General features: G+C 43.8%; 2 protein-coding genes across 4 annotated transcripts in view; both read right to left on the minus strand.

Moving 5' to 3' along the window:
- Nucleotides 1-193: 193 nt before the first annotated feature.
- The window catches only part of vit (vitrin), a 22,220-nt gene continuing 8,675 nt past the window's right edge, over nucleotides 194-13,738 (minus strand). Inside the window, exons 10-21 of one of the 3 annotated variants that reach the window (XM_030105980.1) lie at nucleotides 12,859-12,921; nucleotides 10,217-10,291; nucleotides 9,281-9,346; nucleotides 8,766-8,828; nucleotides 7,667-7,729; nucleotides 7,384-7,431; nucleotides 6,862-6,942; nucleotides 3,588-3,735; nucleotides 3,405-3,508; nucleotides 2,442-2,668; nucleotides 1,839-2,352; nucleotides 194-1,476 (exon numbers count right to left, since the gene is read on the minus strand). In XM_030105980.1, the coding sequence (XP_029961840.1) occupies nucleotides 1,298-1,476; nucleotides 1,839-2,352; nucleotides 2,442-2,668; nucleotides 3,405-3,508; nucleotides 3,588-3,735; nucleotides 6,862-6,942; nucleotides 7,384-7,431; nucleotides 7,667-7,729; nucleotides 8,766-8,828; nucleotides 9,281-9,346; nucleotides 10,217-10,291; nucleotides 12,859-12,921 (1,631 nt within the window). In that variant the 3' untranslated portion in view covers nucleotides 194-1,297. The remainder of the gene's footprint in view (nucleotides 1,477-1,838; nucleotides 2,353-2,441; nucleotides 2,669-3,404; nucleotides 3,509-3,587; nucleotides 3,736-6,861; nucleotides 6,943-7,383; nucleotides 7,432-7,666; nucleotides 7,730-8,765; nucleotides 8,829-9,280; nucleotides 9,347-10,216; nucleotides 10,292-12,858; nucleotides 12,922-13,738) is intronic. The other 2 variants (XM_030105982.1, XM_030105981.1) reach the window with 2 other exon arrangements.
- The window catches only part of opn6a (opsin 6, group member a), a 15,941-nt gene continuing 15,157 nt past the window's right edge, over nucleotides 12,955-13,738 (minus strand). The window contains exon 7 of the mRNA XM_030105985.1: nucleotides 12,955-12,986. The gene's annotated coding sequence lies outside the window, so the exon portion shown is untranslated. The remainder of the gene's footprint in view (nucleotides 12,987-13,738) is intronic.

A 13,738-nucleotide genomic window follows, 5' to 3' on the forward strand; every position in this document is an offset into this window, starting at 1 on the left:
TGACTTGATTTTGAAGAAAACTTTAGAGAAAAAAAATTACATTGAAAAGTCATTAAAACTCATCTCTTGGATTCTTTTGTAAATATGAAACCTTTTTTTAATCCTTCATTTATGTCAGAATTGTTTTTAACACAATTCCGAAGATCAAGAAACCAGATCAAGAACAAAAAACATGGCAAAAAAAAGTTTTTCTTCATTTATTTTATTAAAAATGACAAAAAAAATATTTGATGTATTATCTGAACATTATTAGCGAAAAAGCTTTTAATATGCATATGTACAAACACGGCATGAGAGGGATAAAATCATAAATAGTCTTTAACAAAACGGAGAAATGCCTGCCAGGTGAGAGGCGACCATCATTTTAAAAAAAAATAGTAAACAGAGTCACTGTTTAAATGCCGCCACTCTGCGCAAACATCACGTCGCCTTTCGCAGCCGCATTCTGCACATAGGAATCACATCAGCACCGTAAGTCTCTGAGAGGAACTTCAACAATGTCCCTACAATCAAATCTCTCCTGTTAGGAAGATCAAAATGCACCAGGTTTAAAAAAGAATGTCCTCTTCACAGAGAATCACATGGAAGCACCTTAATATTCGGTTTATGAAGTATGTTAAGCCGTAAGAGGAAGTGCGAGGCATGCTTTAAATCTACACTGCTCTGCAAGCACCACGTCCCAGGAAGGTAGCTTGTTAAGGTTTTGGCATCGCTCGCTGGCGAGACACGCTTTAATGAGGTACTGCAACTTGTGTTTAGAAGATTTAACGGTGTTGACGAGTCATTAGAACAGGCTCTTTGACTCAAGCAATACCAGCTTGAAATTTTACATTCAATTAAATCTTGACCCAAAAATAGAATATAAATTTATTTCGGTTTTTGTATGACAGTTTTTTGTCCCAACTACAAAGCTAAAATTAGTCTTTTTTCATAACAATCATGAGTAATTCAATGTTATCCGTAGTTTTGGAGTGTAGCCCTGCACTTTACTCTTCATGCTTTAAAAAGTGAAGCAGCTCAGTGAAGGACAGCGTCACTGTGTATTCAGACTCTTCACCGTTCTCGCTGCCGGTAATTTAGGAACTGTTTCTTGAATATTTGCTCCGTCCGCACACAAATTCCTCGCCTGAATCCTACCCCCCCCTTCTCCCTTCAAACCTGGGGTGCTGCGGCCAATCCAGCGCCGCCATCTGGGCGACACAGTGAGTAAATTTACAATCGGCGTCCCGTCAGGACATCCCAGCGTCCATTTGCCCCTCCCCCTCCCTCCGTCCGTCCCTCCGTTTGTCGTCCATCCTTAGTTTCTGGGCTGGGAGTTGAACTCCTGGCAGATGTTGTGGATGATCTTTGGCACGAATTTGTACAGGTTGTCAAACTCGTCCACGAAGAAGGAGTGCTCCTTGTCGGGGTCGGTGGCGATGTACTCCAGCTCGTCCTGTGCCGCCCAGGCGATGCCGATGGAGTAGGCGATCACTCCTGGAGCAGGGGGGGGGGAGGTGGAGCGGATTAGAAACACAGGCCGGACACGCGTTTGTCACATCAAACACTCCCTGCAGGACACCACAGTGTGGACCAACACACCACAGAGAGAACCACAGGCTGGCGAAACATCACACTGGGACGTAATCCTCCAAATGTCTTCATCTCAATCAAGATTTCAGGTTATCGTCCAATCAAAGCTATTTGTTGGTGAACAGCTTGGCAGACGCACTCACACCTTTCATCAACAAATCCAATGAAATAACAAGCATCTTTTTCATGGTGGGAGGAAGCTGGACCAGGAAGAACATGCACTGATTCCATGTGTTTGACATTGTGCCCACAGTGTGACCTCTCACCTTGGCGGTGGACGGCCAGTGCGGGCGCCCTGACGTCGTCGTACGAGCGCCCGTCCGTGATCACAATCATGATCTTGCGCTTGTTGGGTTTGGACTTGCTGAAGAGCTGCTCGGCGGCGTACGTGATGGCGGCCCCGGTGCTGGTCCCGCCGCTCCAGTAGTTGATGCGCTTGATGGCGTTGAGCAGCTCGGCCTTGTTGTCGTACTGGCCGAAGGCGAACTCCAGCCTCTGCTCGTAGGTGTACTGCACGGCGCCGACCCGCGTGTCCGTGTCGGAGATCTCGAACTCCCGGGTGACGTTGGCCACGAACTGCAGCACCGTGCGGAAGTTGCCGGTCCCCACGCTGCTGGAGCCGTCGATGACGAAGGCGATGTCGTTGGCGTTCAGGCAGGTTTTGCTGCAGACCAGGCGGTCCGTGTCGCACAGCCGCTTCACCAGAGGCTGCACGGCCTTCCTCAGGGCGAACCAGCTGTTCACCGGGAGGGAGAAGAAGCCGTTGGTCCGGCACACGGCCTGAGGGGTGAAACCACACACCGAGTTTTCAAGCTGTTTCAATAACTTCCTCACAGGATGCTGTGACTACAACCCCCCAAATCCTCCACCTTGTCCACGAAGTTGGCCTCGACTAGGTTCTGCTTCTCGCTGTCGTCTGGGCCCTCGATGGTGACGAAGAAGATGTTGATGCCGGACTCCCGTGCCAGTCGGGACGCCTCCTCCACCTTGTCCGTGGGCCACCCGTCCACCAGCACCACGGCCACGTTGGGGGCCCCCCCTCTGTTCCCATTGGCGTCGCTGAAGTACTGCTTGTTGATGTAGGACAGGGCTTTTCCTGTTTGGGACACCAGAGGGCAGCAGAGAGGCAGACTGAAGACACCGTGTGCAAACATGTGGCTCACATGCAGGAATGTGTTTTGGAAAAGTCTGCTATTCATAAAAGACTCTGACTTTAAAAAAAAAAACAAGCAAATATGACTTTAAACAAGAGACATTTAGTGGACTGAGGTTTCCTTGCTGCTTTCACACCAGTATTTACAGAAGTAAACTTAAAAACATCCCCATGTAGGAAATGGATAGCTATAACCATTAGCAGTGATAACCTATCATTTAGGGTGTCATAGTCTTGCTGGTGGTCTAAACATTGGCAGGGGAGACGAGAGGAGCGGAGAGGAGAGGGGAGGCTCTAGATTAGACTGCACTTCTGGGTAAAAAAATATTCGTGCCAGCGTGCAAAATTGAGCAAATCTTTGAGATAAGTGTGGCAGTGGATGCACACAGACACACAAACAGAGGCAGAAAAACAGCACTGGCGCCTGGAAAGCTGACCCCCAGGGACTGGTGAAACTATACACTTGCTGGTCATGCTGGAAAAAAAAAGCCCAGTTTACAGAAGCAGGACTGTAATTTAGCAAACAGCCTCTTGCAGCGGATTTAGACTTAATTCTAACCTTTGCATGTGAAAATGTGCCCGGATAGTAAACCGTGCGATAATTGCAGCCCTTTCACTTTCACACTTCTGCGTCTGCAGGCATCTGCATGCGGCTGGCGGCTCACGGCGGGTCACTCACCCACATGGGAGAGGCCGCCCTTCTGCACGATCTTATCGATGGCCGCCTTCACCTCCCGGGAGTTGGAGTGCGTCTTCAGGCTGATCTCCGTCACGGGCTCGTCGCTTCACACAAAACAGCACCCAGCCGCATGACACGTTTCCTGATCTCAAACTGGTGCTTCAACAGTCACAGAGAATTTACCCGTATTGAATGATGCCCATCATGGGGCCGGCCACGCCCACGTTGATGGCCTGCGCCACCTCGGCGAGGAAGTCCTTCTGGATCTTAAAACGCCGCTTCCCGATGCTCCAGCTCCCATCCATCAAGAAGGCCAGATCCACCTTACAGTCTGCAGCGAACATGGCACAGCGCAGGGTTACAGCTCATTACCTACACTTCTCTTCCTGAGAACGAGCAAATAAAGTTTATTTAGGGAACATCTTACAAACATAAAAGATCTTAACTGTTTCACCAAAGTAAAAACAAAGTAATAAAGGGGACAGATGAGGTGCAAACAAGAGCTTAGACAAGTAATTGGACAACCAAGTATCCAAACAGCACGTCTTAAGGGCGTGTTTACAGGAAGTCTTGCAAGTCTCATTTCACTAATCTTGGTCTCAACATAAAAGAGGTGTCGACTTAATTTCGAGCAATGAGATTAATTGTTCAAGCTTTCAATTTTTTTGGTTAATCATTGTTAATCCCTTTGTCAAAATCTTTACAAATCATTATATGAGTTTCAATCAACAAATCCTTGAACTAAAGCTAAAAGGAAATCATTCACCCACTTTTTGTGTTCTTCTGTTTGCTTCCTGTGTGGTCAGAGTTAATTTTTAAATTCTTGTTTAAGTACTACATCTTAAATAAAGTTCTTAGAAGGTCAACATTAGTAGCCAATAAGAAAAAAAAGGGACAAGTCAGCAGTTGCACTGTTCAAATCCTGACGTTTATAGGCTTTGTGGGATGAGTTTTTGGTTTTGATGACTGAAATTAGGTCTGTGTTTCACACAGGCACAAGAGATTTCCACGTTTTACTCAACAACATGAAATACGTCAGTAAATAAACCACTTCAGTGTGGTTTTTAACACGCGGCCAAATGAGCCAACAGAGGTGGTCGGTGATACATCACCATGTTAAACACAGCTTTGTTGGCTTTATATTCTTTACAACTCACAGATGTGCCAGTTTGTTCTGTTTTTCAGGCCACACTCAGGCCAGAGTTAGGCCAGAGTAGCACCCATAAAAACTGATCTTATTCTAAACTCAACAATCGGTCAATTACAACTCAACCAAACAGTCCAAAAATGCTCCAAAATGCACCATCCACCCTCCAGATCGCATAATCTTGATGAATTAACAGAGTAGGAATTCCAAAGAAGACTCTGGATTCAATTTTTACTATAAAATTGACCTCCAATTTGTTTTGAGGGGGTGAAACTGTTTCCGTAAGACGAGCTGCTGTAACAGAGACCAGGTCCAGTTTTCTTGGGAAATCAAGCTACTTTTGAAGTGTCCCTTCCTAAAATTTGTGACTTTAATAAAACATTGTTTAACAGATATGTATATGACAGAATTGTTGAATAAACCTGATTCAGCTAACATTATTCTCAGTTGATGATCATAGTAACAATAGAAGTTATACACACGTGGACAAAATTGTTGGTACCCTTTGTTTAATGAAGGAAAAATTCACAGTGCTCAGAGAAATAACTTGAATCTAACGAAAGTAATAATAAAACAAAAATTATATGAAATTTAACTAATGAAAGGCAGAAATTGCTTTTCAACCATGCTTCAACAGAATTATTTAAAAAAAAACTAGAAACTGACTGAAAATGATGTGACCAAAGGGACATGTCAATCCAAGGTGTGTCCACTAATTAGCATCACAGGTGTTTGCAATCTGGTAATCAGTCAGTGGCTCGTATATAGGGCGACAGGTAGTCACATGAAGTGAACCACACTCAACATGGACCACAGGAAGCAAAGGAAAGAGTTGTCTCAGGAAATTAGAATGAAAATTATAGACAAGCATGTTAAAGGGATACTTTAACATTTTGGCAAATTGGCCCATTTAGCGCAATTCCTTAGTCATTTCGAACTTACTTACTTTTTTTGTGAGGGCGAGCTGTTGTTTATTCAGAGGTGAGTTGGGGAAGGTTTTCGGGATGGACACAATGGAAGTGAATGGTATTTATGTTCCCCCTCGTCAAGCTCATCAAATACAAAATCCAACAACCCCCAAACACTTTGGTGGACATGTTATAATCCGCACATTCACTACATTCACTACTAAATGGGCCAATTTGCCAAAATGTTGAAGTATCCCTTTAAAGTTAATGGCTATAAGACCATCTCCAAGCAGTTTGATGTTCCTGTGACTACAGCAGCACATATTATTCAGAAATTTAAGATTCATGGGACTGTAGCCAACCTACCTGGATGTGGCCGCAGGAGGAAAATTGATAACAAATAAACGAGACGGATAAAATGAATGGTAACAAAAGAGCCAAGTAAACCTTCTAAAGAGATTAAAGGTGAACTTGAAGCTCAAGGAACATCGGTGTCAGATTGCACCATCGGTCGTTGTTTGAACCAAAGTGGACTTCATGGGAGACGACCAAGGAGGACACCATTGTTAAAAACAAATCATAAAAAGAACAGACTGGAAATTGCCAAACTACATGTTGACAAGCCACAAAGCTTCTGGGAGAATGTCCTATGGACAGATGAGACAAAAATGGAAGTTTTTGCCAAGGCACATCAGCTCTATGTTCACAGAAGGAAAAATGAAGCGTATCAAGAAGAGAACACTGTCCCTGCTGTGAAACATGGAGGAGGCTCTGTTAGGTTCTGGGACTGCTTTGCTGCATCTGGCACAGGGTGTCTGGAATCTGTGCAGGGTACAATGAAATCTCAAGACTATCGAGAGATTCTAGAGAGAAATGTGCTGCCAGTGTCAGAAAGCTCGGTCTCAGTCGCAGGTTATGGTCTTGCAACAGGACAATGACCCAAAACACACAGTTAAAAACACCCAAGAATGACTTTCATTGGTTAAATTTCACAGTATTTTTATTTATTACTACTTTCGTCAGATTCAAGTTGTTTCTCTGACCACTGTGAATTTTTATTTCATTAAACGAAGGGTACCAACAATTTTGTATGATTGAAAAATTGACGTTGGGTGGAAAAAAACAGTTTTGGAGAAAATGTTTTTAATACTCGCACTTTGAATATTCTGGTATAAGGATATTTTGGAAATTTGGTATTACACTGGTAAAAATAAATCTTGCAGAGAAATAATTAAACCTATTTTATCAACTTCAGCAGAGAAACGTAAGCGGAAGCATTTTTTAGTAGACTAATTGTTTCAAGTTTTGTAAAAACTGTTCTGCTGAGCTCTACAGTACAAGATCAGTCTTAAACATACTCTGAATCTCAGAAATGGGGTCTTTAAATAAAACGGGCACATACTTGGGTCTCCCTGCGTCACGGGTTCAGGCGGTGGTCTGGGAACGGGTCTGGGTACTGGTTCCTGCTCTCTCACATTGAAGCCTGAAAAACAATACAGTCGAAAATTTGAAATGGACCACTTCACAGTCATTTCATCCTTCACAGGAATGTAACAGTCATGTTTTTTCTTGTAAAGAAAAGTGTGCAACTAAAAAAAAAAAAAAAAGACTGTTTTTATAGAATGAACCCAAACATTTATTTTGCCAAAATTCCAGCTCTCGGTTCACATTTTCTGGCGATCCCAAATGTTAGACTGTCTTTATTGTGGCTAACATTTTGCCAAACAGGAACTGATCTTATCCCTAGGCAACCGTGCCGTTTAACTTTGACTCCAAACCCCTTCAATTACAGGCTGAGCAGAAACGCAGATGCTTTCCCTCCGACGGCCTCGGTTTGGGCCGCACTTACAGTCACAGCCCAGGATTTACTGGCAGCCAGAGTCTTTCTGGGGGGGCAGAGGAGCAGCAGTGAAAGCCACCTCACCTGATTCATAGAGGTTTGCTTCTGGCTTCCAGGTGTCCACCGGCTCCACTGCACAGATAATATCGCACAAGCTCAGCATCAGCATGTTTCTGCCACAGCCAAGTCACTTCTTCCACATTCCCTTTAGACAAGGTTGATTTGTCTTAAGCTTTGAGAGATATATCATGTAACATAATGAGCACATCAAAGAAAAGTGCTCAATGATCACTGTATGATGAGACCAATCTGGTTTACAAAAACAAACAAAGCCATCTGTGTGATGCTTTGGCAAATCTCTGCTTACCTTTAGTGTGGCCTGTATCGAGCGGCATTTTATGGCTGCCATCTGACTCGGGGGATCGAGGGGCTAAAAGTAAAAGCATTGTCAGCGGTGACAAACTGACACGTGAACCATAAACACAGCTGGGCATCGGAGCTCTCTGCTGCCTCCTTCTGTCATTTTATTGGATGTGTGGTGGTACTTCTGCGGTCATGCTGGAATCAGGTTCAGAGCAAAATGTTTGCTTCAGATTGGAAACATGACCTGTAATCTAAAGTAAAAGCTTTCCGCGTGACCTTTCGTGCCTCGCCAGTGGGACATTGTGTTTAGCACTGTGAAAGAAAAACGTGTCTTCATTTAAGGTCCCGAAGACAACAAAGTATCATGTTTGTATCAATGATGTTTCTTCATCATTCAAGAAGAAAACACCTTGTCAAGAATTTGCCAGTGAGGAAATGTTAATTTAACTTAAGGTCTTTATTATATAAGAAACAGATATGATTTAGTGTGAGGAAAAAAAGAAGAAGAAGAAATTGTTTTGAGTATTTCCCTGCATGCCTTCTGTCATGCAACATTTGACAATAAACCAATAGAAAAAGTAATACGATCAATAACAAGACGACACTAGTGGTCAGTCATAACATAAACATATCTCAATCTGTAAAATGATCACGTTGAACTCCAGCATGTGGTTTGTTTATATTATATTTGTACCAAGTGGTAAAAAAAATGGACAGAAATACCACACTGATAAAAACACAAATTTATCTAAAAGTAGCAACTACTATGTAAACACTGAAATTTCCGAATTAATATTGACCCAAAAATGGATCTTTGTGATATCAAGAGCAAATATTATAACTATCAATCCATAAATCACCATCTCACTTAGTGCATTAGAGTTGGCAGCTCTGACGCCATCCTTATGTCAGTTACTTACCATAGTATAGATTAAATGTAGCTCTGAAGGTAACAAATTCGACTAAACATCATAAAAGTGAATCCGTGTTTGGAAATCTCTGCTCTAACGGTGAACATGCCAACTTTACTGAATCCCGACCCACACAACAAGGCATTGTCTCACTTGTTAGTTCCCAGTAAAACACAACAGAAGAACACTTACGGTATGCTCCAAAGTTATAAAGCCAGCGCTCATACTCTGAGATATCAGGCCTGTGATCCCGAGCTAGAGGAGGATGTTTTGAGACCCGTTAGTAAAGACAGACCTTCAGAGGAAAAACCTCACATTTCCATGGTTGCGATTGGTCACATGTCTCTCCCGACCAATCTCAGACCAATGGAAACAATGACTTTGTGTAGAATTATCACCTCACGGTATCTCACATGCACAGTAAACCTGCCCTGTGCTCCTCTTGGTCGCACTTCAAAGAGTCTCTCATATGGCAGGCAGATGGCATGTAAACAGTGTCCTGAGAGGTGCATGGCACGCTCCGCCACATGGACTCAATTCAACACATACATGGTTAGCAGATACCAAACTCTACCGGTCACACGAGCATGCTGTGCTTGCACATGCAACACAAATGGACATGAGGTGCAGCAACCCGCCACGGTGAGGTGGGGGCGAGACTCGGCACACCTTCATGCTGCGCTCTCTTAGAAGAAGGTTTCACTTACCTGTGACATCAGATGTGTCCACCTCACTCCATGTGTATCCGGAGTCTGGAACCGAATAACTAATATCTGAGTATACAGCAGAGAAGGCGCACGTGTCAGCAGGGTTGGATTTAGGGTGAGAGGATAACATCAAAAGTGGACTGTGCTACAGAGATAAAGAGTGAAAAGAACCAACTACCCAAGAAGCCCTGAGTCAATACGTCTTGTAATACCAGGTTTCACCACAAGATGGCGTATCGAGTTATTCAACTTCCTTCTCTTCCTTTCATAGTCATAGCTAGGTGAAGTCGGAAATCTCAAATTACTGACACCATCGCTACCTGCTCTGAACAAATAACTATGTTTGTCAGAAGTAGAAACAAAGTTTGATGCTGAACTTTTCAGAACATTTTAAGAACTAATTATGTGGTTGATTCATGATTCAAACCAGTTACCCTAATGCAGTACCTCAGTGTGCCTGTCATACTAATGTCAAGTGTGGAGCAATTGATTTAAAAACTAAAATAAGGTTTAAGAGCAGAATGTAACAACAAAACGTTTTCAGAACATAATCCTACATCTGTTAAAGATGGGTTTTTTTTCTGATATTTTTTTACTTCCTCCCGGAGGAGGGTATAATGAAACTGACAGGCTAATGGTACAGACCAATGTGACGACTGCAAAGCAGAAATAATTATAACACAACTAATTGCTAGTCCTCAGTTAATCTAAAATGCTGAAAGCAGGATGAAAACTGTATCAGTGACTCATCTCTGCCACCCAGTGTGCAGAGATCGAGTTGTGTTATTTTATGTTGTAATAAAACACAAAACTGTGCTGACTCATAATTACAGCCTTATTCATCTCACCTTAGTTAATCTAAACTTTCATCAAAACAATAATTAGGTTTGTGTTTAGTTGTGCTTGGTATTATAAAGATGATCTCCTCTCTGTTACCTGCTGGTCGGCGAGCTCCAGGGAACCAATCGGGACGGGCAAAAGAGTGGGGTGGCCAATCCCTTCTGGGAAAAGCTGTGCAGGGGAAGATTAGAAAGCTGCATTCAGGACAAAGCACCAAGGAGGAGCATACGTGTGACTTCCACTGAAACGACCACATCGCCAGTGGAGAATTCACAAGATGTTCAGCCTTGAGTCAGACTCTTAACATACAGCAGTCGCTCAGACAGACAGAGAGGGTTTCCCTTTCTACCTGCAGGGTAGAGAGACCCAGGATGGCTGCGTTGATGGGAAAATGTGTTTCCGATTTTCAAAAACTATCGGGTTAACCACTCATGGCTCTTAAGAGGCTCGAGGTTCACTGAAATATGACTGAACGCAAGGCGCTCAAACAGCTGGGCAAATCCACCGCAGTGCATCCCATCTGTCTAAACTGAGTGAGCCATGACAACACACTTCGCCTAACCCCTCTCTGCGGTGGATGGGTAGCTTATGCAAACACACAGCCGTCACTTTGAGGTTCCCATCCTGTGGCGGCCAGCGAGCAAGGCCTTTGTTGACTGGGACAGGCTGGGAGAGCCCAGCCAGCCTCCCGCTGAAGCGTGGGAGTATTATTCTAAAGTTGGTGTCAAAGGAGGGACAGTGTAGATAGTGGGACGCAGAGATTAGGCTAATCTGCTGCTGGTCAAAGGTTCACTGTTAAACAGCAGACAGTGGTGTTATGTTTTCAAACGAAGCAGGTGGTTTAGAAGGATTGAGTTTGAAACTCAAGATCATGACCACTTCAGTGGTCAGTCCGGCCAGAGGGTCAGAGCTGCATCGAGGATCCTGATCCTCACCTTGCGTTGACACACATCTTCATAGATTTAGTAATCCACAGTGTTATGAAAGCCATGAATGAAGCCACGAAGGGGAAGGGGTTGATCCCATCACTGATGCAAGGAGGAAATCCAGTGATCCGAACTATAAATTAACACATCTGTTTGAGCGAGCCGGAGACAGAGGACGAAAATCCTTCAACTCATAAATTAAAGTTTAGGATGTCAACGTCAGCAAGCATCCACAATGCCAGAGTGTCCTTGAGAGGCAGTGAATCCACGCTGGCTCCAGGAGCACCGCTGAGCAGCTGACCCTAGATCTGACCTCTCACTCCCAGCGCAAAGAATTTCCCCAAGGGCATCAATAAATTAAAAAAGAGAAAACAACTGAAAAACAATCCCACTGTTTTTCACAAACTCTCAAATCTCAACATTTTCTTCTCGTCTGCGCTGAATAGACGCACTGGTGTTTTCAGAGTTCTGACTTCATTTTAGAAATCAAACCATATTATCAGCCACCATTTAAATAGATACAGACTTCTGTATTTTTAGAGATCCATGGTTTTGCATTCCTCAGAGGCACATTTCTCAGTGAGCCAAACCTCGCCTGGCTTGAACGGTGAAAGCTTTCTATTCTCGAGGAGTCGGAGGGAGAGGATCCAGATTGGGCCGCGCCGCGGACCGGGTCAGACGCCTCTGTGGGAGCAGCACCGAGCCATTCGACGCTGCTGCTGCTGCCGCTGCTTTCATGTGTCCCACCAAGCATTTACAAGGGAGGGGAAGAGGCCAGACCAGATGGGATCTGTCATAAGATGTTATTACAACACTGACAGAGCTCATTCCTCACCGCGCTCTTATCTAAAAGACAAACTTGTCGCACACCACAGTGGAAATATGAAACAAGACTCACTCACGATGGTATCACATCGTGCCTTACCTTTTGGGAGGCACTGAGACACCCATTGATCATTTTTACCTGTTGGAGCCTGTGAAAGTTGAGCGTCTGCTTGTATTTCCGTCTGTCATTTAAAGAGGACGGGTCATGCATTGAACCAAAGCGTCCCACAGAGGGTAAACATTAGTGCTGCTTAATAAAACATTTCAACTGGGGTTTTACTGCCCCAGTTTTTCCCTCTGTTTGATCAGACATGTCTGCGTTTCCACATCAGTGGGGTGTGTCTGCCGGTGAGGTTTGAGGACTCTCCGTCACAGTCTGCAGATACTTACGAGGGTTCGACCGGCTCAAGGTTGGAGTCCGCTTAGATGCGGCAGGCTGATTCCCGTTAAAAAGTTGCGTGTAGCAATGAGAAACAGGCAGACAGAATAAGAGACTTACAGTAGGGAGGAAGAGGGCAGACGAGGGCTTCTGGGTCTCCAGAATCAAATGCAGAGCAGCTGTTTCACTCTGAGTGAAGTTCGAGGCATTTTCTCCCACAGCATGAGCCCAAAAACAAAACGATCTATGCGGGCTGTGTCTACAGGCCTCAGCTCGGCTTCATTTGGCTCTTTTCATCTTGGAAAAAATGAAAATATGAATGGGAGGATGTGCCCGATGACAGAAAACAGCAGTTATCGAGAAAGGAATGTTAGCTGGGTAGCTTGATGGGGCGGATTAGCGCCGACCCCGGGGCAAAGATCACAGGGGCTTATGGGTGTGAACACCGGGGTCAGGCTTACAGCGGTCTCCTGGATTCTTGTTCCAACAAAGACGTGCGTCTCCCCCCTGCTGCGCTGGACCTGGATACCCAGTCAGCCCCAACAAGCCTACCTGTGTGAGACCCTGTTTGTGCGGGAATGTGTGTGTGTGGTAACGATGAGGCTGACCTGGTCCGACAGGAGAGGACGGCTGTCTCCTTATAGCTGAACCCGCCTCCGGTCGCCGCAGACCTGGGACCAAGATCAGGAAATACGTACATTATCGCACAGTAAAATGAAAAAAAAAAAAAAAAACCCTCTCATCAAATAGTCTGAAGAATTTTTATTTAATTTAAATAATCTGTTTGTCTGCACCCGTATATTTTATATAGTGTAAAAATAATATTTCTCTGTTGAAAAATAGAACAAATGGTTTGACACAAACATAGAGCAAACTATAAATTAGGTCCATGCAACACAGAGACGGTAACAGGCTGCAAATGATCCCTTAAAAACATTACAGAGTCATTTGGTGACTCTGTAATCCAGTAGTTTCAGTCAAAAAAAAAAAAAAACAAAAAACAAACAATAAAACCTCAGCCTTACGGCTATTGTTGGCCAAGAAAAAAGCTCTTATTTCGGGAACGAACTTTAAATCTAGCAACACTAAAGTCAGAAATATCTCCACGTGTGGGGCTTGACTCGTATGTATAAAAACAAATTCGGTATCAGTAACGTGAAAACAACTGCTTATTGGGTGAAAGAAAATAACAGAGTAAAGCATTCGGCTAATTTCAGAAAATTACACCACTTTTCTGTCGTCCAGCCTTTGAACCAGGAAAAGACACCACTACAAAATGTTCTTTTTTTTAAAGATTACCAAAACTAAAGTGTTTTTGATTTGAAATGTTGTGGATTTAAGACTAACGTAACATTTCTGAGGGCAGCTGTGTTTCTGTTTGAAAGTGTGTATTTTCAGATTTCCTGCTAGCGGCATCAACACCAAAATCTACTCGTATTTTGATGCCTGAATGATAAACTTAATGACCTGAGCGAGCTCCTCACTTTA

Source organism: Salarias fasciatus, chromosome 13, assembly GCF_902148845.1.
Source record: "Salarias fasciatus chromosome 13, fSalaFa1.1, whole genome shotgun sequence".
In the NCBI taxonomy this organism is placed as follows: domain Eukaryota; kingdom Metazoa; phylum Chordata; class Actinopteri; order Blenniiformes; family Blenniidae; genus Salarias; species Salarias fasciatus.